The sequence below is a fragment of the Orbicella franksi genome, chromosome 6 (genome assembly GCF_964199315.1).
Source record: "Orbicella franksi chromosome 6, jaOrbFran1.1, whole genome shotgun sequence".
In the NCBI taxonomy this organism is placed as follows: domain Eukaryota; kingdom Metazoa; phylum Cnidaria; class Anthozoa; order Scleractinia; family Merulinidae; genus Orbicella; species Orbicella franksi.
In genome coordinates this window covers 31,207,498-31,229,732 of record NC_138150.1, presented here as the reverse complement: position 1 = coordinate 31,229,732, position 22,235 = coordinate 31,207,498, and the positions used below count along the sequence as shown (strand labels likewise).

The window sequence follows — 22,235 nt, the reverse complement described above, 5'->3', positions numbered from 1 at the left end:
GCAATGGCATCTCCCACTGAATATGGATAGCTTTGTTAATCTTAAGCTGAAAAGTTCATTGGAGCAGAATCTTACTACATGTGTTTTAGCTTTGCTTTGAGACATTGTATAACTAATTATACATAAAATCTTTACGCAGGGCCTGCTTATAGCACTACGAGAGAAAGGGGTTGATGCCTCAGCTGGGATTCAACCAGGGTAAGAGATATGCATCACACAACATACCTAAGGCCAGAACCTAACAACCCTGTTGATGTGTGAAAATGCTTTGGTTCAAATTTATTTCAGGCTTACATTTTTCAAACCAGTTTGAATTTCTGTTGCTTGTTGTTTTAGATTATGACAATCAATATGAAACACTAAAAAACAAAAATCAAACTGAGTTGGAAAATATTTAACCAAAGTTTTACAGTGTGAGTGTCATTTCAGTAACTAGTTTAACCCCCTTTGTACATGTTATGTATGAAGTAATGGAAATTCAGCTTACATGTAATTACATGTATGCCACAGTACTTTGCAAAAGTAATGCAAGTGAAATGTGCGAATTTTGTTCTTTGTCTTTGCGAATTTTGATTGAAAAATCGCGCGAAAATTCAAGGGAAAAATCGATGCGTTTCGAGCGATAACTCGCTTGAACAATAGGGGAAATTTCATTAGATTTTCAACACCTCTACGAAAATTCGCGATTAACAACGTTCCTTCACCAGTAAGTACACGAAATTTCGCTACACACAGAGCCGAAGTTCGACAGCGTATCAAGCAAAGTTAATCGCGTAACTGATTCAATTGCTCATTATGTAATTTACATGAAATACAGTTTGATAACTGTTGAATAAACTGTGTGCCGAAGCGTGCTGTATTTACTCAGATAATAATGAATTATTGAATAGGTTATTGACAAGGCATCCATTCAAGATGGCTAGTTTTTGCCAAAGGCTTTTTTTTTTCATCTTTATGACCCAAAGATGCATTTGAGGTCCATAGACACATAATAAAAATGAATGAGACTAATATCAATCCATCTTGACATAACAAGCTTGATCAATAAAGGATTTATTGCATGAGATAAAGAAACATGATTTTCATGTGAAAGCAGCAGGTAACCCCAAGTATTGATTCCAGTGAGCAAGATAGCACCACCTTGCCTGCTCAGATAGCCAATCACAGTGTAAGATTTGGTTCAATATGCCCTCTTGCAGAACTCCGCATAACCATATAATAAGCTGTGCTGTTATAGAATTTAATTTTATTAATAGTACAATGTAAATATTAGAATTTTTATATTGGTAGTACAGTGTATGATATTGACTATGGTAGTTCTGAATCAGTGTGAGCTGTTGCTTGACTGCATCAAATAAATAGTGTTTTGTTTAATCTCTAGCTGTTACACTGTTGACAATGCTATTAAGCTGGCCTCGGATGTTTTCACTGAAGTTTCTAAAAAATTCCCACAACAGGATCTCAAGGTTTGTGAATACTGTACCATTGTGCCATTTGATTTACTAATAAAATGAAAGGGTTGCACTGTTTGTAACCCCAAAAAGAGGGAATCCCTTATAGCACAACGGCACTGATTGTCAGAAGATGTTGAAAGCAAACCCTCAGACTTAAGGAACCAGTCCCAATGATCTTATTTTGAGGGTGTGACATGAGAGGTATTACTTATTCTTTCTGACAACAGCTGAGACCTGTTATTTGTTGTTTTTTTTCAGCAGAACGTATCAGAAAAAAGTCTTTTTAATAGTAGCCAGTACCATAATATGAATTTTAACCCCTGAAAGGTATAATGAGCACTCTACCCACAGCACAGCATTCAATGCACTTGTCTGGCTTCTTTTATATGTCTTGTTGATTACATGTATTTCTTGTTTTTTCTCCTTGTCTGTACATGTATTTTAAATGTTCTTCACCTAAATGGCATAAAAGGGTCCTATTGGGTTATTTAAACAGGGGTAATTTTGGAATCATTTTCTAGGCAGCAGAAGTAAAGAGAAGGCATCTAATGACAACAATAGGACAGCTACAGTCTGAGTACCAAAAGCTTCACATCAGGTTTGGATATTAATTTTATTAACCTTTCCTGAACCACAGTGTGTAACGTGTAATTTCAAACAAGAGGGCATGATCTAAGTTATAGTAGCTGGCCATGTTTCAATAAGATCTGTTTGCCTCCTTTCAGTATCATCGATATTAACAATAATTTTTATTTGGTCGCTCCTTTTCCATCTTTGCATAGTAAGGCCATCATAACAGAGATAAGGCCTCGTTTAGGCTCACCAGGGAAGCAGAACTCAAACAGGATACACCTGTTTACACTGTCAAGATTCTCCTCTTTATCCTCCTACATTTCACATATACCATTTAAAGTTGCTCTCAGATATTAGTATAAATCTACTAGCATTCTATCACGAATGTCGTTCTCTGATTAGCTACGCTACCCACTATCTATTCTGTGATAGATAGTGAGTAGCGTACCAGTGTGTGCTTGTTAACAAAATGACAGCCACTTCTTGGCGTTTTCAAAGTCTGTGAAGAGGATTTAGATAAAGTTTTGAACGCCTAGTAGATTTATACTAAAACAATTAGATTATTCGCTCTCGATTTCTATGTGTGATAGTTGACTTGGGCTGCGCCCTCATCAACTATAACGCGATAGAAATCTCGACCTCATAATCTAATTGTTTCCTAGAACTTCTGGAGAGTGTGCTACACCTGTAGTAGAAAGCATGAAGATTTTGATTAACAGGCCATATTGGTATTCTCAGAATCAGACTGGAACTAACCTGGAATGGAGGCTCGTGCGGCAGAATATCATTAAAAAGAGATTAATGTCATTTGCATTTGAAAAGACTCCCTGCATTAGCCTCAGTTGCTAGCTGCAGGTAGTTTCAGTCCAGTATAAGGAATACGAAAATAGCCTATTGTGAGACATGATATTCAAGTAACATTCAATGCACATGTATTGTCCGTTCACGGTGCATAGGGTTCAAGCAAGTGTTGCCAGCACTTTGATCTTCCTCAATAAACTTCCCATGAAGCTGAACCCTGTTATCAGGCCAATTATGGATTCTATCAAGAAAGAAGAGCAAACTATCATGCAGGTCTGTACAACTCACTTAATGTATTAATAATAATTTTTGAGTTAGGATAATAATCGAGAAATCTGGATAATTGAGGTTCAACTGTAATGACCTGTTAGAGATCAATGTATTGTTTTAATTTATCATTATTAAACGTGCTAGGGAGGAAAAAGTGTTTTGTTTTTTTTTTGTATGGCCACCCGTTTATACGACTGCGTTGTTATTACGGCCACTTTATTCTGGCCTCAAGAAACGCTCAGTCAGTCATTTTCTTATGTAAAGAACCACACTCTTTAAACGGCCAGATTTTTGTGGCCCGTTGGTGACTGGAGTAACGGGGTGCCACTTTATAGGGTAAAGGGGAACTCAGAAGGACACTACAAAGGCTAATAACAAAACCAAGAATTTAAAATGAAGTGGCATAATCCATAAACCATGTTGACATCTTTTATTTTCCCTTTCATGGCAGACACGGTCAGCACAAGCATTGGCCAAGCTTCTGGAGCTGTGTATGCCAAGAGAACCATGTCCAAATGCTAAGATCATAAAAAATCTTTGTACTTTTGCATGTAGTGATCCTGCCGTCACCCCAGCTGTCAATCTTAATTTGTCAGTAGCTTCTGATGATCTTCCTCCACTGTCACCGACACCAGCAGGTCAATCAGAGTCAAACTGCACTTCGTTTCCTGCTGGTGGGACAACTACGACATTGGAAAGAGGAAACACTGTACAGTGTGACCAATACAATGGAATTCTTAGTCTTGTACAGCAGCAAAAGGTACTTCATACAACATGTAGAGAGATTTGCTGTTTTAAACTTCCATTTAATCTTTATAACATAGTCCTAGATAACTTCCTGGACATTTTCTTGTATAGCATTATAATTCCACTTAGTACTGTTAAACGTATTTCACATTGAAAGAAAGAAACAAACAAAACCCAGTAAAAACAACAATGACTTGTGACAACAAAACAACACTGGAAACTTCATGTGTCTTACAACTATGTTGATAAAATTTTGCAGGCTGTAAAAAGCTCACTTGGTCATTGCAGCAAATTGCCTTTTTAATTTTGAAAGACCTTGTTTAACCATGCTAAAATACTGATAGCCAAAACAATTGTGCTAGGGAAAAGAGTTCTAAATTATACTATTAGTGTATTGTGAGACTTCTAGTGGACTTATACTATTAATGGTATTATACTAATAGTCTTAAAACTTTTTATACTTAATTTGCACTTTGGTTTACAGAATGCTAATATGTCAGCTCAAAAGAAATCAAGTGGCGGGGCAGGTCGTACCAAGGTCTTACCAGCTGGAGTGGATGGTGTGGCAGTACCCTCTATTGATGAGAGTGGTGGAGAGGACTTTGAGGTATGTTCTGTCTTTGATGTTCTTAAACTCATTAATAATTTATCAAGCTTAAACAAAGGAAAACACCTTGAATTCCATCAAAAATACTCTGCTATGCATCGTATTTTCAACTCTCTTCTCGGTGTTTGAAAATGTGATCAAACACGGTCTTTCGTGTTTGATGTATTACTTTTTGTGGGAAACAAAGTTAAGTTTCTTGTGAGATCGTGTTTTGACATACGCTTTAGTCGGCAATATATTTTAAAACACTAGGTTTTACACTGTAGGGTTGCACAACGTAGAAAGCACAAAATGATTTCAAGTATTGCTGTAGTGCTCTTCTCAAACTCGTTAATTATTCATCAAGTTTGAACGTAGGAAATCTTAGCCATGACGGTGTTGGATATCTGATCTTAATTAGCATAGATTTTGTCAATTACATTTTTCCATTTTCTCCTTTGTTTTTGTTTGGATTGAAAAGGTATATCAAACAGTGGAGGCAGTGTCCAAACACCTTGAAGTTCGTTAGAATATTTTCAACAGTCTTCTTTTGTATTGAAATGAAAATAGTCCCTTGTGTTTGATATATAATGTATTGCATAAAATGTAGAACATGATTGGTGCCATTAACAGTGATTGGAGCCCCCTTTCATCTGATGATAGTCAAGAGTACAGTGAAACCCCATCAATACGGTCACCATGATCCCAGTTGCACTTCTAAACAACTCTTCTTTATTAAGCATTCGGAATGCAAATATAATTTTAAAAAATTGAAATTTGAATCAGTGTATAAAATATTAACAATGGAAAGATGAACATAACTAGTTTGAGTGGCCGTATAAACGGGTAAAATTATTAAGGATTACACGGGTTGAGATTTACTTAATGGGGTAGTCTTTGTTTTCTTGTAAGAAAATGTGTGGGCGTTTCGCCGGAACAAAATAAAGTGGCTGCAATAACGAGGTGACCTTATTAACAAGGTGATCATAAGGCGGGATTTCACTGTAATCCACAATTTCACTGTTGATGTTGCACAGTGTTTATCCTGCGTGTTTCTTATTTTAGACAGCTAGGGTTCTGAGTATCCAAAGAAGAGGTTCAGAATTTGCTCTCGTCAAGTTAGCTCAACACTTTGGGAGGTCATTACCTTCTAAGTTACCTAAACTTTGGGAAGCAATTGTAGGACCACTACAGCAGATAAAGAATGGAAACTCATTTGGTAGGTCCTGAACCCTCAAAAGCAGTAATCAAGTGATTTTGGTGTCTTGTTCTCTGTATAATTCCTATAACGGGGTTTAGGAGCGAGGTTAATGCCGATGATTGGCCAAAGCGCCTAGAAAAAGGTTAATGAGACTTCTTATTGACTGAACTAAGGGAAAGCATCAGAGAACATGGTAGACCTTTCACCCAGTTAATATGTTTTACAAGAGTGATCTTTTGACATTACCGATTCTTGCAGTGTTCTGGACAAATGTTGTCTGAAGATTGTAAGCATTGTAGCTTATTACAAGTCTCCTTGTACTATCTCTGTCAGTATTTATGAGTATCTGTATTTTCTATTTATATTTTCTAGATGCAGACAAACTTGTTGGCTTGGAGAGTGAAGCTCAAAATCTAGTAAATTGTTTACAAATACTTGAAGTTTTAACACCTGCTGTACATGTGGAACTGTTGTCAAAGGTAACTGTTTGTAATTCTGGAGAATTGATGCTTACCAAGGCAGGTAAACTAATGTTGACAACAGTCTGGGCTTGAAATTTTTGAGGAAGTAGTAATAACATTGGTGCAGGAGGAGAAAAAAATTGAAAGTAGCTGTAATTCAAAGCAGTCTACTTATGCTCAGATAAATAATACCTCGGTAAAGCTTTTTTTCTTCTTTTTTCTTGTAGATTTTAGATCTCCTTCCCAATCTGGTGTTGTGCCTACAGCACCCTTACTGTGCAGTGAGACACTTGGCGGCAAGGTGCCTGGGAGTTCTTAGCAACGTATCCATTCTAGAGACCATGAGGGTTGTTGTCGAGGATGTACTCCCTTTGATGGGTACAGCTGATGTGGTCAGGAACCGTCAAGGAGCTATAGAAGCTATCTCTTGTATCTTTTTTTTAATGTTCCTCCAGGGCAGTCTTGAAAAAAGAAGATAAGGAAAAAGAATATTTTAAATGTTAGTGGTTTCAGCACTGCTATTTTGGGTTTTGAAATGGGCAGTGAAACCTCATCATGGCTTTCCACGAAATCATGGCTTCTTTATTTGCCCCTTCTATCTCTTGTTTTCATCAGGTAACCCTGTTGTTCAGTATTTATCTTCACCACTTTAGTCATGCAATTTGTTTGCATTAGCTGTTATTGTCCTTGACTTGCTGCTGTGTATCAGGTGTTATTGAACGACTCGGCATGGGTGTGGTCCCGTATGTGGTACTCCTGGTTGTACCAGTGCTGGGACGAATGAGTGATCAATGTGAAGATGTTCGACTCATGGCCACCTACTGTTTTGCTACACTGATTAGGCTCATGCCTCTTGAGGTATCAACCTTTCCTTTTGTATAGCGCTTGCACTTGGAAAGTCCTTGCAAACACTTTATATACATTGTATATTGTAGGTCAATTTGGTTTTTAAGTCAGAATGATTTCAACCTACTGTCAGTGTCAATTTTTATGAAAGTGTCATTAATGTTATAATCCTCCCAGATCATTGTTGTTTGTTATGTGGCCATAATTTTGTCTGTCAATGACTGACATTTTAAAGTCTAGACAGGGGCGTAGCTAGGGGGCTCCTGGGGTGCCCGTGGCTCCTCTCTTTTGTAAGCCTTTTTTAAGCAAACAACCTACAACAGGTGGCGAAAATGGCATGACAGTCTATTGAGTACCCTCACTTTGACACAGTGTGACCCCCCTTTGAAAATTCCTGGCTATGCCCCTGCTAGAGCACATAATTAATAGAAATACACTAGCCTGTTACAGAAGTCGATGGAGTTTTAACATCTGGAAAAAAAAATCTTCAATTGTGTCATTTTTTCAGTCGGCCATTCCTGACTCACCTGGGATGTCCAAAGCTCTGGTGGAGCAAAAGCAAAAGGAACGTAAATTCCTTGAGCAGCTGTTGGATGGTAAAAAAGTCGAGAATTACACAATTCCAGTTCCTGTTAACGCTGAGCTGAGAAAATACCAACAGGTATGTCAACGCTGAGTATGAACACATGTTGCCATGCCTTTCCATGATATAGTTTCCTTCTGGAAAGTGGTCTGGTAAATGCACCATCTTATGGCATCAGTGCAATTGAAATAATTAAGCAGCGTTTGGCTCTGGGTGTTCAGTGTGCATACTAAAATTACTTAAGACCTTTGACCGTTGTGCACTGAGGCTTTAAGGTACAAAGTGAATGCATTCTGGATTTAGTGTATCTCTGTCAGCTGTTTTCCGTATCTGTATGTAACTGTATGTATGTGGAGGCATTGTGGCCTCATGGTTAATGCGCTCGTCTCCGGATCAAGCAGTCTGGGTTTGAGCCCTGGCTGGAGACATTGTGTTGTGTTCTTGGGCAAGACACTTTACTCTCACAGTGCCTCTCTCCACCCAGGTGAATAAATGGGTACCAGGGAATGTGGTAACTAAAAGACATTGGATTGGCTCAGTTATCAATCAGTTATCCTACTCTGAAATTCCCTCTAGATCGTGACTTGTCAGAATTTGGTTGAACCCAGAAAATGCAGGTCACTATTTCCGGGCTTTTGGAGACCTTTACCAGTAAATTATTGTTGGTTTTTTTAAAGTTTTAATATGATGAAATTCGCATCTGTCTTCTCTAAAAAAGAATATGCGCAATCGTGTTGAAAATAAATTGTTTACGATAAGTCTAGAGCAGGAAAGCAACATTTTTGATATCATGAAAAAACAAAAGTTTTTTTTTCCTCATTTCTGGGTTCTTTTCACTGTAGGACGGTGTGAACTGGCTGGCGTTTCTCAACAAGTACAAGCTGCACGGCATTCTTTGCGATGGTATCCTTTGTACAATGATGTTTTTGCTCTGCAGGGTAGGGCATGTTTTGATTAATGGCAGTCCTCATATAAGTTGTTCGGTCACATGCTGTTGCCTTTTTCAAGTGTTGAATAGTAGAATGTTCATAGTGACTTTAGTGTAATAATCGTAGAGCATAGTTTAGAGTTGAGTGTTGACGGTGTGCATCATGTGGTCTGTGCTCAGACCAGCAGACGCACTCGCTGTATTGATAAGTCCTGCTGGCCAGGGCCATTGTGTTTTGTTCTTGGGCAAGACACTGAATCCTCTCAGTGCCTCTCTCAAAGCAGGAGGTTAAAAGGGTACCTGTGAATTGTTGTGCAACCTGACAGAATGCTGGGAAGTAACACTATTCACATGCTACAGAGGCCAGATGCAAACACGGGCACCGATGGGTCATCTGGGTTCCTCGGACCGTTAGGATGTGAACAGAATGAACCTAAATGCACTTAGAATTCATTATATTTCCAAATTCTTGGTATAGTTTGGTACACTTTGATAGCCAACTCTATAAGTTTTAACTTGATATGGGATTTAGGATGCGATACATCGCTTGAACGCGACTGACACACTCCTAAAGGTATAGTTCAACCTTGACAAAATCTACAGAATGTTATTCCCGGTAAGCCATGACCCTGTTCAAGGTTTAAGGGCATGGGTGTATAATAAATAGGCGAATCTTTGCTGACGTCATTGTTTACATTTTTCCTCATTAACATACGACTTTGCGCATAGAAGGCATCATGCTAGACACGATTATACTAGAAAAAACTTAAAGAGCTTGTGAAACTTAGTAAGTGGTGAAGTTTTTGGCTCTTTGGGTGTAATATTCGAGGAGAAATTGGCTTTCAAAAACATCAGAATTTCTGTGTGGCAAAAGCGCTAATGAGCTCATACATTCTTTGTAAAATTTCGAGCTTTTAAACCCGCGTCGCACAAAAAGTATTCAATCGCGCTCAAATTCCTTGGGACAGTTAATCGTGCTGTGCCCTTTCAATATTCAGTATTAATCTCTTTGTAGCTCCATCAGAAACTGTATCGCTTATGGTAATGAGGCAAATATTGTAAACAAAGATTCTCCTATAGGTAGCACATAAGTTGATGATTGTGGTATCATAGCCTTGACGCGGTGTTCAGATATGGGTCTTGGTAAAACTCTTCAGTCTATCTGTATTATTGCAGGTGATCACCACGCAAAAGCTACGGTATACAAGGTAATCTGTACAGTGAAATCATTAGGTTGACAAATAGCAGAAGTGTGCGTTTTATACAAAGATCTCATCCGGCTAGTGCCCCCTCTCTCGAAAGTCCCGGTAGCTACCACTCCCGGAAAGCTGTTTTTTTTTTTTTTTGTTTACCGTTTTTTACGTCCAAGATCCAGATATTAATAGCTGTGGAATTCACCCGTCAGGATATATATCAGGATACGAAGGATACGAAACAGAATGGACTGGTTTTTGAGCTAAAACCCGGCACTCTTATTCTTTAGATTTAGATCTTAAAATATGGGTCCGTTGAGTTACCGGGACTTTCGAGAAGCGAGCCACACATGTCTATTCCTGACTAACACACTGGTATAATCGTTACAATCTTGTCGTTGGATTGTGGAATTAATCGTAGTTCCATGTATGATGATGTATGGTTCTGTTCCCAGAGAGTTTGTGATTGTGATGCAGCTCTCTGCCACACGATCCCAAAGCCTTGTCCCGACAAATGAGAATTCTCAAAATCTGAACTACGGCATGTAGCTATTCTACTTGGTAAGGTTATCGCGCGATTAATTTGCTGTTTTCTCGAAGGGAATCGAATGATATATTGTATAGCATGCACAACAAAGACTTAGTCCCTTCACTAAGCAGTGTTACCCTCTGACATCATAGATTTTGTCTGTAATGTTCCCAGCTCAGCTGAGGGACTGGAGACAGTTTCCATTGTTAGATTTTAATGCTCCCAAGAAGTCAATTGCACGGTGTCTGGGACAGATATCTCTGATTTAATTTGTTTAATGGAACAGGAAACAGGCAACAGTGATTGCAAGCCACTGCCTTCTCTGGTGATCTGCCCTCCAACACTGACAGGTCACTGGGTGTACGAGGTGGAGAAGTTCCTCAGTAAAGATTTCCTTAAACCGCTACACTACACAGGTCCACCTTCAGAGAGACAAAGGTAATGTGTCCTTTTTAGCCATGCTTTCCTCATTACTAAATTGTTTCCTCATTACTAAATGGGCATCTCTCATTTGTTTTGCCTATGCGAGGAAACATTTATGACAACGAAACTAGGAAAATGTCGCACATTACACATGGCCTTTGCGATCGCCAGGAAATTATTTCGTTATTAAAATATATTCCGTTTTCTATTTGGACATTAGAAGGCACTCAAACTGCTTTTGTTGAACTCTGTGAATCTACTTGGTTCTCCCAGTAGTGCTCATTTTCTGATCAAAGGACCGCTTGCGTTGCTTTTGAAATGGAAAATTTTTCTTGATTTTTGTCACAAAAATATATAAAATTGTGGGTTTTAGACTGCAATATTATTTAGAGTTTGTTCACGCATAAACACTTCTGCATAAGGCCAAACGCTCTTTAATCCGAGGGCACGTGAAATCCTGGCGGATACAGCTGACCGCAGAGGGAATGCTGGTCCGCTTTGTTGTTGATTTAATTGAGTTAACTCTTATTCTCCTTGTATTTACTTTGTAGGCTTCGCAACAAGGTCAAAAATCATAGTTTAGTGGTAGCATCGTATGATATTGTTAGAAACGACGGTGATTTCTTCAGGTTAGTCTACTCAGAAAAAGTTTGTTTGTGTGTATTGGTTCATACTGATTGTATCTGTGAACTTAATGTTTTACATGCATGACCGTGTTTTTTTTTTTAATCAAACAGATCGGTCCACTGGAACTACTGTGTCCTTGACGAAGGACATATTATCAAGAATGGCAAAACAAAGGCACGTTATCTTGTTACTGAATTGCCACAACAGTCATAGCTGTTCTTCTCACACATCAATGGTAGCTTTGTCAAGCTGACCGCTGCCGCCTGACCCTTATTGCAAAATCGAAGCTAATACAAACAGTATTACGCTAAAGACTGGAAATAATGAAAAAAGTTCAAGGCTTGTACATTATGCTGGAACAATTTGTGTACAAACTTAAAATCTTTGGGTGGGTGGGTGGGAAAAGTCGGCAATGGTGGACGCAACAGAAACAACTGCCCGCTCCACATGTCACATGACCTATACCCAGGCCCCAGCGGTGTGTGAGAAAAACATTTTTTACTTATTTCTTTTCACTCAGCCAGTAAGAAACTACTCATAATTTTATACAAGATAGTGTGTTCGCTGAGTTAACGTTGACTTGCTCTATTTTCAGCTTGCCAAAGTGATTAAGCAGTTGCAGGCTAGCCATCGACTTATCCTGTCAGGAACGCCAATCCAGGTAGATTTTATATCATCTCGTATCCAACCAGCGCTCGTGTAATGATTGTTAAATACAAAGAGGAACCCAAATTAAGCAAACCCAAGTAAAAGCCGGAACGCTGAGAAACCCAGTAGCTGATCGTTTTTAACTCGCTTTGTATGAGTTCATGTTTCTTACTTTCACTCTACTTAAATATTTGGAGAGAACGCACTCAGCAATGCTTGAACTTTGTGTGTTTTGTTTTCAGAACAACGTCCTTGAGCTGTGGTCGCTGTTCGATTTCTTGATGCCTGGTTTCTTAGGAACTGAGAAGCAGTTTCAGGCTCGGTTCGGTAAACCCATCCTACAAAGCAGAGATGCGAAATCCTCCTCCATAGAACAGGAAGCTGGTATGTCTGTATGCAACCGTCTTATGTTGAGCTCGTTCTATGAGAATGAAAGGCGAAAAGAACTTTCATTATGTGGCCAGCTCCGCGAGCGGGCAAAATGAACTAAATCCTACGTTGTGATTGGCTGCCCGTGCGGGCAAGATGGCGCTGTCTGGCCCGCTCGGGATTACGCGCTGTGTCCAGCGAGAAAAATTTTCCCGAAGCCGAAGGAGAAGCCATGTAATAAATCTTTATTGACCAAGCTTGCTCGGTCAAGATTGCTAGATATTGGCCTCGTTCTTTTTTGCGTGTTTATGGACCTCGACTCCGTCTCCTTCCATAAACATGCAAAAAAGAACTTGGCCAATATCTAGCCATCTTGACCTCACACTTAATCAATAACCCATGTATGCATCTCACTGAATGTTACATATCTTAGAGTGTGGCGTCTGTGAAGGGTTGTATCTTTCTATTTAGGGGCGTTAGCCATGGAGGCCCTTCATCGTCAGGTTTTACCGTTCCTCCTGAGACGCTTGAAGGAAGATGTATTACAAGATCTTCCACCAAAGATCATACAAGATTACTACTGTGAACTGAGTCCACTTCAGGTTAGTCTCTGGACACTGTCATTCAAAACAACATTGCTCTATTTTATATCTTGAACATCCTTGAATATCTTCGAATAGCGTCAAGTAGCTTCTATTATCATTAAAAATCACCGAATACCTACAAATATCTTCGGCAATCTTCCAGCTGTCTTTCAGTAATGTTAAAGAAGTTCTAGTAATTACGAGAACCTTCAATTTACCTCGAGCCTTGTCGAGAATCTTCGAGAAACTTGTGGTAGCTAGCTTTTGTCGCTTGAGTCAAGAACGTTGTCTTTATAGAGCCACTCTGTTTTACAGGTTCAGCTATACGAGGATTTTGCTAAGTCTCAGGTGAAGAGAGGTTTGGAGGAATCCGTATCAAACATCGATGATGACGAGAATGAGAAAAAAAGATCCAAAGATACACCACACATCTTCCAGGTTGGTTTTCCTTTCCTTGATTTCATGACATTTATTTGTAAGTCCTCTCCCTCTCTCTCAGTTTTTTCCTCTCCCTTTCTCCCTCGTTATCTTTGCTTTTAATTCCTTGTTATTTTGGCCAGTCCCAAGATTTAAGCCAAGATAAATTAAGGGTTTCAGCGATATTTTCTACGGTTGTAACGACCTGCAGGTTCCGGCTTACTGTTCTCAAAATGTTTGACACTTGAGCGTGTTTGCAAAAATCAGTCATCTGTAGTTCAAATTACCTGTATGGTGTAATTGCCCTCAATCGACTTTGACGTCAATGTGGTCAACTAACTAGCCTGAGTGCAAGGCCTTCCTAAGCGGGGGGGGGGGGGGAGAGAGAGAGGAGAGGACAGGGAGGAGGGGAGAGTGGAGGAAGAGAGAAGCGGAGGAAAACGTTATTTCCTTTTCCCCTCTCCCCTCCCTCTTACTTTCGAAACGCCTGATACTCGAGCCATCAACTAACGTGACTTCTGATTCGTCCCCAGGCTCTTCAGTATCTTCGTAAGCTGTGTAACCACCCCCTTCTGGTGCTTACTGCCAATCATCCAGAATACGACAAGGTCATGGACCAACTACATCAGCAGAACATATCCATCCGGGATATTCAACACGCTGCCAAACTAGTCGCCCTCAAGTAAGTTTTCTGGTATTACTGTATTCCTGTTCAGGTGCTCTATTGGGATTGCAATAGCCAAATCATTTTTGCTTGCTTTAAAAGCAAAGGTAATTTGAAGTTTTGGTCGAGACGGTAAGATGAGGACAATTGTGAGACCAGAGAGTTGGTCATGACAAAGGTACTGGCGAACTAAAAATTTGTGAAAAATAGATGATCATTCATTCATTTCATTCATTTATTGACATATTTTGAGACCCTTACCACATTAAGCACTGAATGTGGTCATTGGTCTTACAGAGAGGGAATGGTGGCATATGTTCAACTTGGTATAATTCTGTGAGACAGACAGTCACTTGACATCCTTCTCACGGGAACGTCAATTTCATGTTTCCTAAAGGCTTTGCTGAGTACACACATTTTTGCACCGTTTGAACAAATGCTTAGCCAATGTTTTGTTTAAATTAAATTGGTATTGTTGATGTGAAAAACATCAAGAGCACTCTGAACTTCGTAGAGTAAGCGTTTTTTGATAAGGTCAGATGCCTTTCATGTTTTCAAATTATTTGCTGTTGACTGACTTGCAGGCAGCTTCTGTTGGATTGTGGGATAGGAGTGAGTTCTTCGTCCCCAGGCTCCAGTGATTTGTCGTCAGACCCGGTTGTGTCTCAGCATCGTGTACTGTTATTCTGCCAACTGAAGAGCATGTTGGACATTGTTGAAAATGACCTCCTCAAGTAAGAACGTTCTGTACTGAATTGTTCTAGTTGTCCTTTGCGCGTCAGACAATGCTTAAAAACTTTGGATTCTTTGACTCTTGCAGAAAACATATGCCTACTGTGACATACCTCAGACTTGATGGAAGCACGCCTGCGGGCTCACGTCACTCTCTCGTACAAAGGTAAGTGTTCGGTGAGTCCTATAAGTGTGTAAATTGTGAAAGTGAAAAAATCAGGGCTTCAACGGGATTCGAACCCGTGACCTCCGCGATACCGGTGCGATGCTCTACCAACTGAGCTATGAAGCCACACATTGGGAGCGAGGTCAATTAATTGAGTTCATATCTTCCCGTGAGGAGTGAAATGATGTGAAGTTTATATGAAATAATTCATATATGAACTGCGGTTGTAGATGAAAGTGAAGAATGATCATCGCAGTTAATTTTCCAATTTAAGCAATTGGAAAGAAGAAGCCTGAAAAAATCAGGGCTTCAACGGGATTCGAACCCGTGACCTCCGCGATACCGGTGCGACGCTCTACCAACTGAGTTATGAAGCCACACATTGGGAGCGAGGTCAATTAGTAGAGTTCATATCTTCCCGTGAGGAGTGAAATATTGTGAAGTTTATATGAAATAACTCATATATGAACTGCGGTTGTAGATGAAAGTGAAGAATGATCATCGCAGTTAATTTTCCAATTTAAGCAATTGGAAAGAAGAAGCCTGAAAAAATCAGGGCTTCAACGGGATTCGAACCCGTGACCTCCGCGATACCGGTGCGATGCGGTGTAAATTGTGTTACTTTTTAGTCCGCGTTCGAGCTTTGAGTTACAATACTGAGTTACATCTTAAGTGTCAAGTCCAGTATCTAAGAAAACCGTGACACTGATCTTGCGGAACAGTCCACACTTAAGACAGTAATAACATAAGAGTTTATAGAGTGAAAATTCAAGGCATTCAAGGTCCAAGATGGAAGTAGAGCCGAGGACCTTCCGCACACCGGTCTGGTGCTCTATCAGCTTATTCTATGGACTGGCGCTAACCAAAGGTTAAAATGCCAATGATGGTCACGCTGGAATAATTAAGTTATCTGACGGAGTATTTCAGCTGGTCGCTCACGAGAGGTAGCTTCGTAGGGCAGTACACCGTATTTAACTTTCTTGACTTCTCTTTTCTTTTATTTAGATTTAACAACGATCCATCTATCGATATTCTGTTGCTGACAACACATGTTGGAGGGCTGGGGCTAAACTTGACTGGTGCCGACACCGTTGTCTTTGTGGAGCATGACTGGAACCCAATGAAAGACTTGCAAGTATGTGACCTTCTCCTTAACCGGGCCCACCCCACCCTCCCATTAGCCTTCCCATTTCTGTCGTTCTTTACAATTTTCTACGGTTCTTACCCTTTCTATCGTTCGTTACTCCTTCCCACAGTTTGCCAAACGTTGTACTTGTCTCTGACTGTGTTCTTGTGTCGTTGTGTTTGTAGGCCATGGACCGAGCGCACCGTATCGGACAGAAGAAAGTTGTTAACGTGTACAGATTAATCACACGGGGAACGCTTGAGGAAAAGATTATGGGGTAGGTTTGAATGTGAGCTAATACAATCTGAAGAGGAAAACGTTTATTGGGAGAATTTCTTATATTTTGAATATACCGGCTTATTTAGACGTTGGCCAGCCGAATTATGATTATATTCACCTAGCAAGCCACTTCCCGTTTCCTGTCTCCCACTCGGGAGGGCTGGGAAGTTAATCTGCACCCCTCTATTGACAATTATAAGTTAACTTGACATCGAAATTCTTGTAAAATTTATCCCATTTTCAATACGTCGTATTTTTAGCTGCAAAACGTTCTATTATTTAACTTTACTCCTAACCTGTTGTCCCGCCGCTTTAGACTCCAATGCGTACACTCTTTGGACTCGTCACGCACCTCGTTCCCAGGCTCTGTCTTCTTTCCTCTCAACACAACAACACACTTTATTTCTCACAATTTACATTTATAGACGGGAAAGAACGAGTTTGGCGCGAAGAGACTTGTTAAGCTTCCTACTCTTTTTTATTATTCTAGGCTTCAAAAGTTTAAACTGAACATCGCCAACACAGTCATCTCACAAGACAACTCAAGCTTATCGACCATGGATACAGGACAGCTCCTTGATCTGTTCTCTGTCGACAAGGAGAAAAGGAAAGAGAAGACCCCCGCACAACAGCAAAGTGAAGGCGGCAAGACTTCACTGAAAGCCATGATGGAAAATCTAGGCGAGTTGTGGGATGAGGAGCAGTATGAAACAGAGTACAACTTGGACAATTTTATCGGCTCGCTTAAGTGACACGCAAAGATAAGATCCGCTTGTTGGTAGAGATGAAGTTGTTGCAAGCCGCGCTGCTCCCTGTGATGTCACCATTGAGATGCACACAAGCCGATGGCAAGTGTGGCTGTTGATCTTGCGACAGTAAATTACACATGTTGAGCTGGAATTTGTAAAAATTAGAAGTCAATCAGATTTGAAAACTTGTTGAGGACATTTGCATAAGTTGCGTTCTGAAATGAGACTTGGAAAATAAACTCAAGCGAAAGCAATTCAGGAAATTAGACAGTGCGCAACCTGTTGCCAATCAAGAGCAACAGCGCTGAGTGATTTGAGAAGTTTAGAACGCCTTGGTGTTGAACGAGTCTTAATAAATGGCGGAGAAACGAAAGAAGCGAACTCAGTAATGATGTCACTGCCGGTGGAGTCCGGACGAAATAGGTGTCGCCCAGCACCGTTACGCACCAGCCAAGATTATTTGAGAATGAACATTGTACACTAGAGTTAGAAGTTTCCAGGCTTTTACGCCTTAAAATATATGGTTGACAGTCCATTCGAAATAAAGTCACTGTTACAGTTGTGATAAATCTTTGAGAGCTGAGGGAATCACTACGGCTACCCCGAGGACGACGCTTAGTTAAAAACTTTAGTTTTAAATTCATTGTAGTTTTTCGATCTTTTCATTGGGTCTATCGATGTAAAAACCTGCTCGTGCTAAATATATCACGAAATCCCTCAGTCCCAAACAGAAATGTGAAAAATTAGCCGTCATTGCTCAGTCTCTGCAGAATACGTAAAACTACCGAGATCTACAACACGCGTGCACACGTTCTGCTCCGAACCACGAGGTTTAAACAAACACGTCTTCCCGTAATGAATGGTTTCGCACGCAGACTCGCTTTGACGTAATATCAAACACGAAAGACCGTGTTTGACCACATTTCCAAACACCGAGAAGAGAGTTGAAAATACGACGCGCAGCGAAGTATTTTTGACGAACTTCGAGGTGTTTAGAAATGTGGTCAAATACTGTCTTAAGTGTTTGATATATCTTCTCAATCGAAACTAAAGCTAAGGAGAAACCGGAGAAGTAAAATCGTAAAAATCTATGCTAATTAAGATCAGATATCCAAACACTGTCACGGTCATGATTTCCTTTGTTTAAACTCGATGAATTATTAATGAGTTTGAGAAACAGAGGTGAAAGGTAACTCTGAAATGGCTTATTCACTTGCAAGGTCTAACCGAAGAGTCTGGAAAAGAGTGCGCGCCTACCCCTCTCTTAACCCGGGGCAATCAGTTCAGATTCCCCACATGACAAAGCTAAGCACTTTCGTAGTAAGATATCGCTTTTCCCTTCAATAAGGGATAACTTAATGAAATAAAACGGTTCTTTTCTTTGTCATAGCTTCTCTCTCAGTTGTCTCACGAGTTTATAGCAGCAAGACTAAAAATTTTCACTCTTTGGTCGGGTCTGCTTTCCTGTGATATGCTTTTACGCGGAGGTCCAGGCGTTTCATGCATGATTATGGCTCGCTTAGTTTCACTGCTGAAGGACACACCGCGTAACCTAGACAACGGGGAAACGGATTTTAATGTTTTAATCTGACATAGAGTAAGGCTTCCAACAGACATACCGCACACCTAATAGCTAAAAATCGCAAATCTTTTACATAAACTTGAAGAACTGAGAATTTATTTACTAACAGTTAGCCTGCGAGCAGGTTATCTGTTTGCAGAAAAAATAGATGACTTCGCTGACCAATTTTAGTCTTCAATTTTATGATTTTATGCGCGCTTTGAAATTCCCACAAATAATAAAGCGCCTCATTAGCAACTTAAGACACTACAATTGTGGGTACGGAAGAAAACTACACACACCACTCCAGTTTTCTGGCAGTGATAAACGGCCATGAATGTTGCAGTTCCTAGGGAGTAATGCTTTAATTATCCCGACAAACACAAGCAATAAACACGCGTTCTATGGCGTAAAGGGGGGAACACCGCTCCGCAATCGGCGTGACAGACGAACTTCCATTGCGTGACCAAATGCCAAACTTATCTCCCCAGCGGTTAATTCTGCACTGGATCGGACAAGTCGGCGAGGCCAAAAGCTTGCGCGTCCTAGTAGCGTAACTCTAAACGGCACTACGAGCTGACCTCCGGTCAGCATCGTGCTAGAGTATAGACAGTTCTCAAGCCTTACTTATCTCCCCAGCACTACGAGCCGACTCCGCCGGCACGTGCTGGATCGGACAAGAAGAGGCATAAAAGAGCGTTAAATAGCGCCACTAAATTAGCGAAAACGAAGCTTGGGGAAGTCGCTGCAAGACTTAACTGCCACTGATACCGGCGGAGCAGGTATCCCCCCAAGCAAAAGAAGTGCCAAATTAAGAAAAGAGAACGCTGGCCATATGTGGCGCAGCGGACAATAGGACATTTTAAGGTGTACGGATGTACAGTTGGTAACAATCTAAAGACCATCTGCCAAGAACTTTAATCAACCAGTCTGGGAGACCAGCAGCAGCTGCCGTAGAGGCAGCGCCGATGCGAAAACTATGACCCTTAAGGGATTTATAAGGAAGACCGGCGTACCGGGCTGTGTCCCTAAGAAGGTGTTCTACCGCCGACCTAGTAAGGTATCGGCCAGACTGAAATGAGAATAACGGCCCCCGAGGGCACGCGGCGAGGAAGTATGAACGCATGGCAGTCACTGCGCAGAGCGGTGAGGGTGAACACGCAATTAAAAGCCGGTGACCCTCCCGAAAGACATCGGTCTCAGAAGATTTAAGAATGATTGACATCTGCCGCGGGCTGGCCAGAGAGGGATGAAATAACACACAATCGGCCGATAGGTCAAATTGAGGGCGAAACTTAGATACCCCTTGATATGTAAATTCACTGCAGCGAAGAAAACAAAAGAATGCTAGTGTGAAGGCAGCCCGAATCATAGAAAAATCCCGCTCACCCAACCAGGAGAGCAAAATGGGGCGTATGGTTAATAAAACCCTCGGGGTAACAGGTTGCCTTAGAACACGGGTATGACCCTGGTAGCGGAGAATGCCCCTAAGGACCTTTTTTAGTAAGAGTTTACCCAGGAGGGGGTCGCCACACCCACACGAAATGTGAAGATTGCGTACCGCGGCCAAGTAAAGTTTTATGGTGCTATGCTTAACTTTTCTAGCCAGGTAAGTGGAAAAATATATTAAGGTGCCCTCCGAGGTTGGAAGAATATCCCCATCGCTAGAGATGAGCCTGTTCATGAGACAAAATTGGATAAATTGCTTTTCCCCAGAAGCGTACGTACGATTAGTGGTCCAGGCCAGGCCCCAGTTTGCGTACTTCGTAACTTCTTCTTTTAGAGGGTCATGAGCGAAGGCGGGATGGTGTAAGGGATTCGCTCGGCTGTTGGAGCAGCTGCCCGGAAACGAGATACCTGAAAGCGTGAGAGAGCGTCAGCAATCTCATTGGAGATTCCCGGAACATGGCGGGCCCTGACAAAGAAGTTATGTTTCATAGATATAAGGACAAGAAACCGCAGGAGGTCCATAATACGGGGAGCTCTTGAGCGACCCGAGTTCAAGATGGCGACCACTGATTCGTTATCGCACCAGAACTGGATACGCTTCCCGGAAAAATGGGGAAACCATAGAGCACAAGCTACAACTATGGGGAAGAGTTCCTGCCATTCGATGCTTATGCCCCGGTCTTTGTTAAGTTGCATATGGGGAGGCCACCTACCCTGAAACCATTTCCCATTAAAATATCCCCCAAAACCGATAGTACCCGAAGCGTCGGTATACAAACTCATGTCCGGAGACGGGGTGACGGTAGAGTCGAGGAAAAAGGAACGCCCATTCCACCCGGCAAGGAACGCTTTCCACATATTAAGGTCCTTGAAAAATTCCTTGTTAAGACGGATGTGATGGAAACGGTTGGGTACGCCCCTGGTAAGGTCAATCATACGTTGCAGGAAAGTCCTCCCTGGAACGACTGCTTTGCATGCGAACTGCAGGGTACCTATAAGTGATTGGAGTTCAATCAAACGCACTGAACGGCGACCCGTAAAAGAATCTAAGAGTGCCCGGGTGCGAAGAAGTTTGTCCTCGGGAAGACGGGCCTCAATACGAGTACTATCGAGCTCAATACCCATGAATTCCAGTACTTGGGAGGGGCCCAGGGTCTTTGACGTGACTACAGGGGCACGAACCGACATGAAAAGACGTAGTAAGGTGCTGAAACTGGACAAGCATTGCAAGCGGGATGCCTCGGAGATAAAGAAGTCGTCTAAAATGTGAATGACGTTCCCCAGGTTATAATTGTTTTTTAGGGTCCATTCCAGGGCATCAGATAATTGATTGAAGAGGTACGGGGCACTGCGGAGCCAAAAGGGGAGATAGAGATCGACATAGTATTGATTCTGCCAGTAAATGCCTAACAGGTGCCAATTACCAGGATGGACAGGGATCAGGCGAAAGGCTGATTTAAGATCTGTTTTTGCCATGAAAGAGCCCCGACCCAGGGACTTAATGATGCTTATTGCATCATCTACCCGAACATATTGGAGGGGATAGGGGTCCTTAGGGATGTAATCATTAATACTGTCGCCCTCGGGATATGAGAGATGGTAGATGGTACGCCATTCCGTGGAATGTTTCTTAGGAACCACACCCACGGGGTGACACTGGAGGTTAGGAAGGGGAGGGTCATTGAAAGGTCCTGCTACCCGCCCAAGATTAATCTCCTTAGTAAGATTTGTAGAGACAACTTTAAGGTGTTGAGTCGCGGAAACGAGATTGCGGGACACCCGGGATTTTTCAGGACCAGTATAGCCGACATGCGTGCCATAGCGTAAACCACTAATTAAATTATTTACAAAATTACGGTTAGGGTGCTGGGATAATTCCCTTTCTAAAACATTAACGTCAATTGGGGTGGATACAGGTGGTGACTTGTTCCTAGCCTGGAGGTGGACCTTATCTCTTGCTGCGTTCGCCAGTGCTTGGGTTCTGATACCGCTGGCTACTATGGTCCTTCCTAGTGGAACTTCTTGGGCAGCTGAGGATGAAGTGGCTGGGGGAGTGGCAGCGTCGGCAGACATGTGGGAACTGGCAGGAACTGGAGGTATACCCAAGTGCGCGGTTGAATCTGAAACACACGGGCCCAGTCCTGGATTGTTGGCGGGAAGGGTCGGCACTCGGGCAGTCGCTGTGGCTGTGGTAAGGACCCGCAAAATTTTTTCCTCAGTGCTTTTTTCCAAAGCCCTTTGGAAGCCGAGTGGCGTGGCTGCGCCAGGT

General features: G+C 41.5%; 2 protein-coding genes across 2 annotated transcripts in view; one reads left to right on the top strand and one right to left on the bottom strand.

The window, feature by feature from the left end:
* LOC145488974 (TATA-binding protein-associated factor 172-like) overlaps positions 1 to 17,517 on the top strand; it is a 29,436-nt gene extending 11,919 nt beyond the window's left edge. Inside the window, exons 19-44 of the mRNA XM_081467840.1 lie at positions 140 to 198; positions 1,382 to 1,466; positions 1,976 to 2,052; positions 2,984 to 3,101; positions 3,550 to 3,858; positions 4,330 to 4,452; positions 5,497 to 5,650; positions 6,005 to 6,111; positions 6,321 to 6,522; positions 6,803 to 6,951; positions 7,448 to 7,600; positions 8,365 to 8,425; positions 9,582 to 9,658; positions 10,459 to 10,610; positions 11,147 to 11,224; positions 11,333 to 11,396; positions 11,818 to 11,883; positions 12,113 to 12,254; positions 12,711 to 12,841; positions 13,139 to 13,261; positions 13,774 to 13,922; positions 14,489 to 14,638; positions 14,725 to 14,802; positions 15,808 to 15,937; positions 16,114 to 16,205; positions 16,698 to 17,517. Of these exons, the coding sequence (XP_081323966.1) occupies positions 140 to 198; positions 1,382 to 1,466; positions 1,976 to 2,052; positions 2,984 to 3,101; positions 3,550 to 3,858; positions 4,330 to 4,452; positions 5,497 to 5,650; positions 6,005 to 6,111; positions 6,321 to 6,522; positions 6,803 to 6,951; positions 7,448 to 7,600; positions 8,365 to 8,425; positions 9,582 to 9,658; positions 10,459 to 10,610; positions 11,147 to 11,224; positions 11,333 to 11,396; positions 11,818 to 11,883; positions 12,113 to 12,254; positions 12,711 to 12,841; positions 13,139 to 13,261; positions 13,774 to 13,922; positions 14,489 to 14,638; positions 14,725 to 14,802; positions 15,808 to 15,937; positions 16,114 to 16,205; positions 16,698 to 16,959 (3,291 nt within the window). The 3' untranslated portion in view covers positions 16,960 to 17,517. The remainder of the gene's footprint in view (positions 1 to 139; positions 199 to 1,381; positions 1,467 to 1,975; positions 2,053 to 2,983; positions 3,102 to 3,549; positions 3,859 to 4,329; positions 4,453 to 5,496; positions 5,651 to 6,004; positions 6,112 to 6,320; positions 6,523 to 6,802; positions 6,952 to 7,447; positions 7,601 to 8,364; positions 8,426 to 9,581; positions 9,659 to 10,458; positions 10,611 to 11,146; positions 11,225 to 11,332; positions 11,397 to 11,817; positions 11,884 to 12,112; positions 12,255 to 12,710; positions 12,842 to 13,138; positions 13,262 to 13,773; positions 13,923 to 14,488; positions 14,639 to 14,724; positions 14,803 to 15,807; positions 15,938 to 16,113; positions 16,206 to 16,697) is intronic.
* A 2,706-nt stretch (positions 17,518 to 20,223) lies between these two features.
* Positions 20,224 to 21,238, bottom strand: LOC145490383 (uncharacterized). The gene has a single exon (XM_081469510.1). The coding sequence runs from the start codon at positions 21,152 to 21,154 to the stop codon at positions 20,297 to 20,299; it is 858 nt and encodes a 285-aa protein (XP_081325636.1). The 5' UTR covers positions 21,155 to 21,238; the 3' UTR covers positions 20,224 to 20,296.
* Between the last annotated feature and the right edge of the window lie 997 nt (positions 21,239 to 22,235).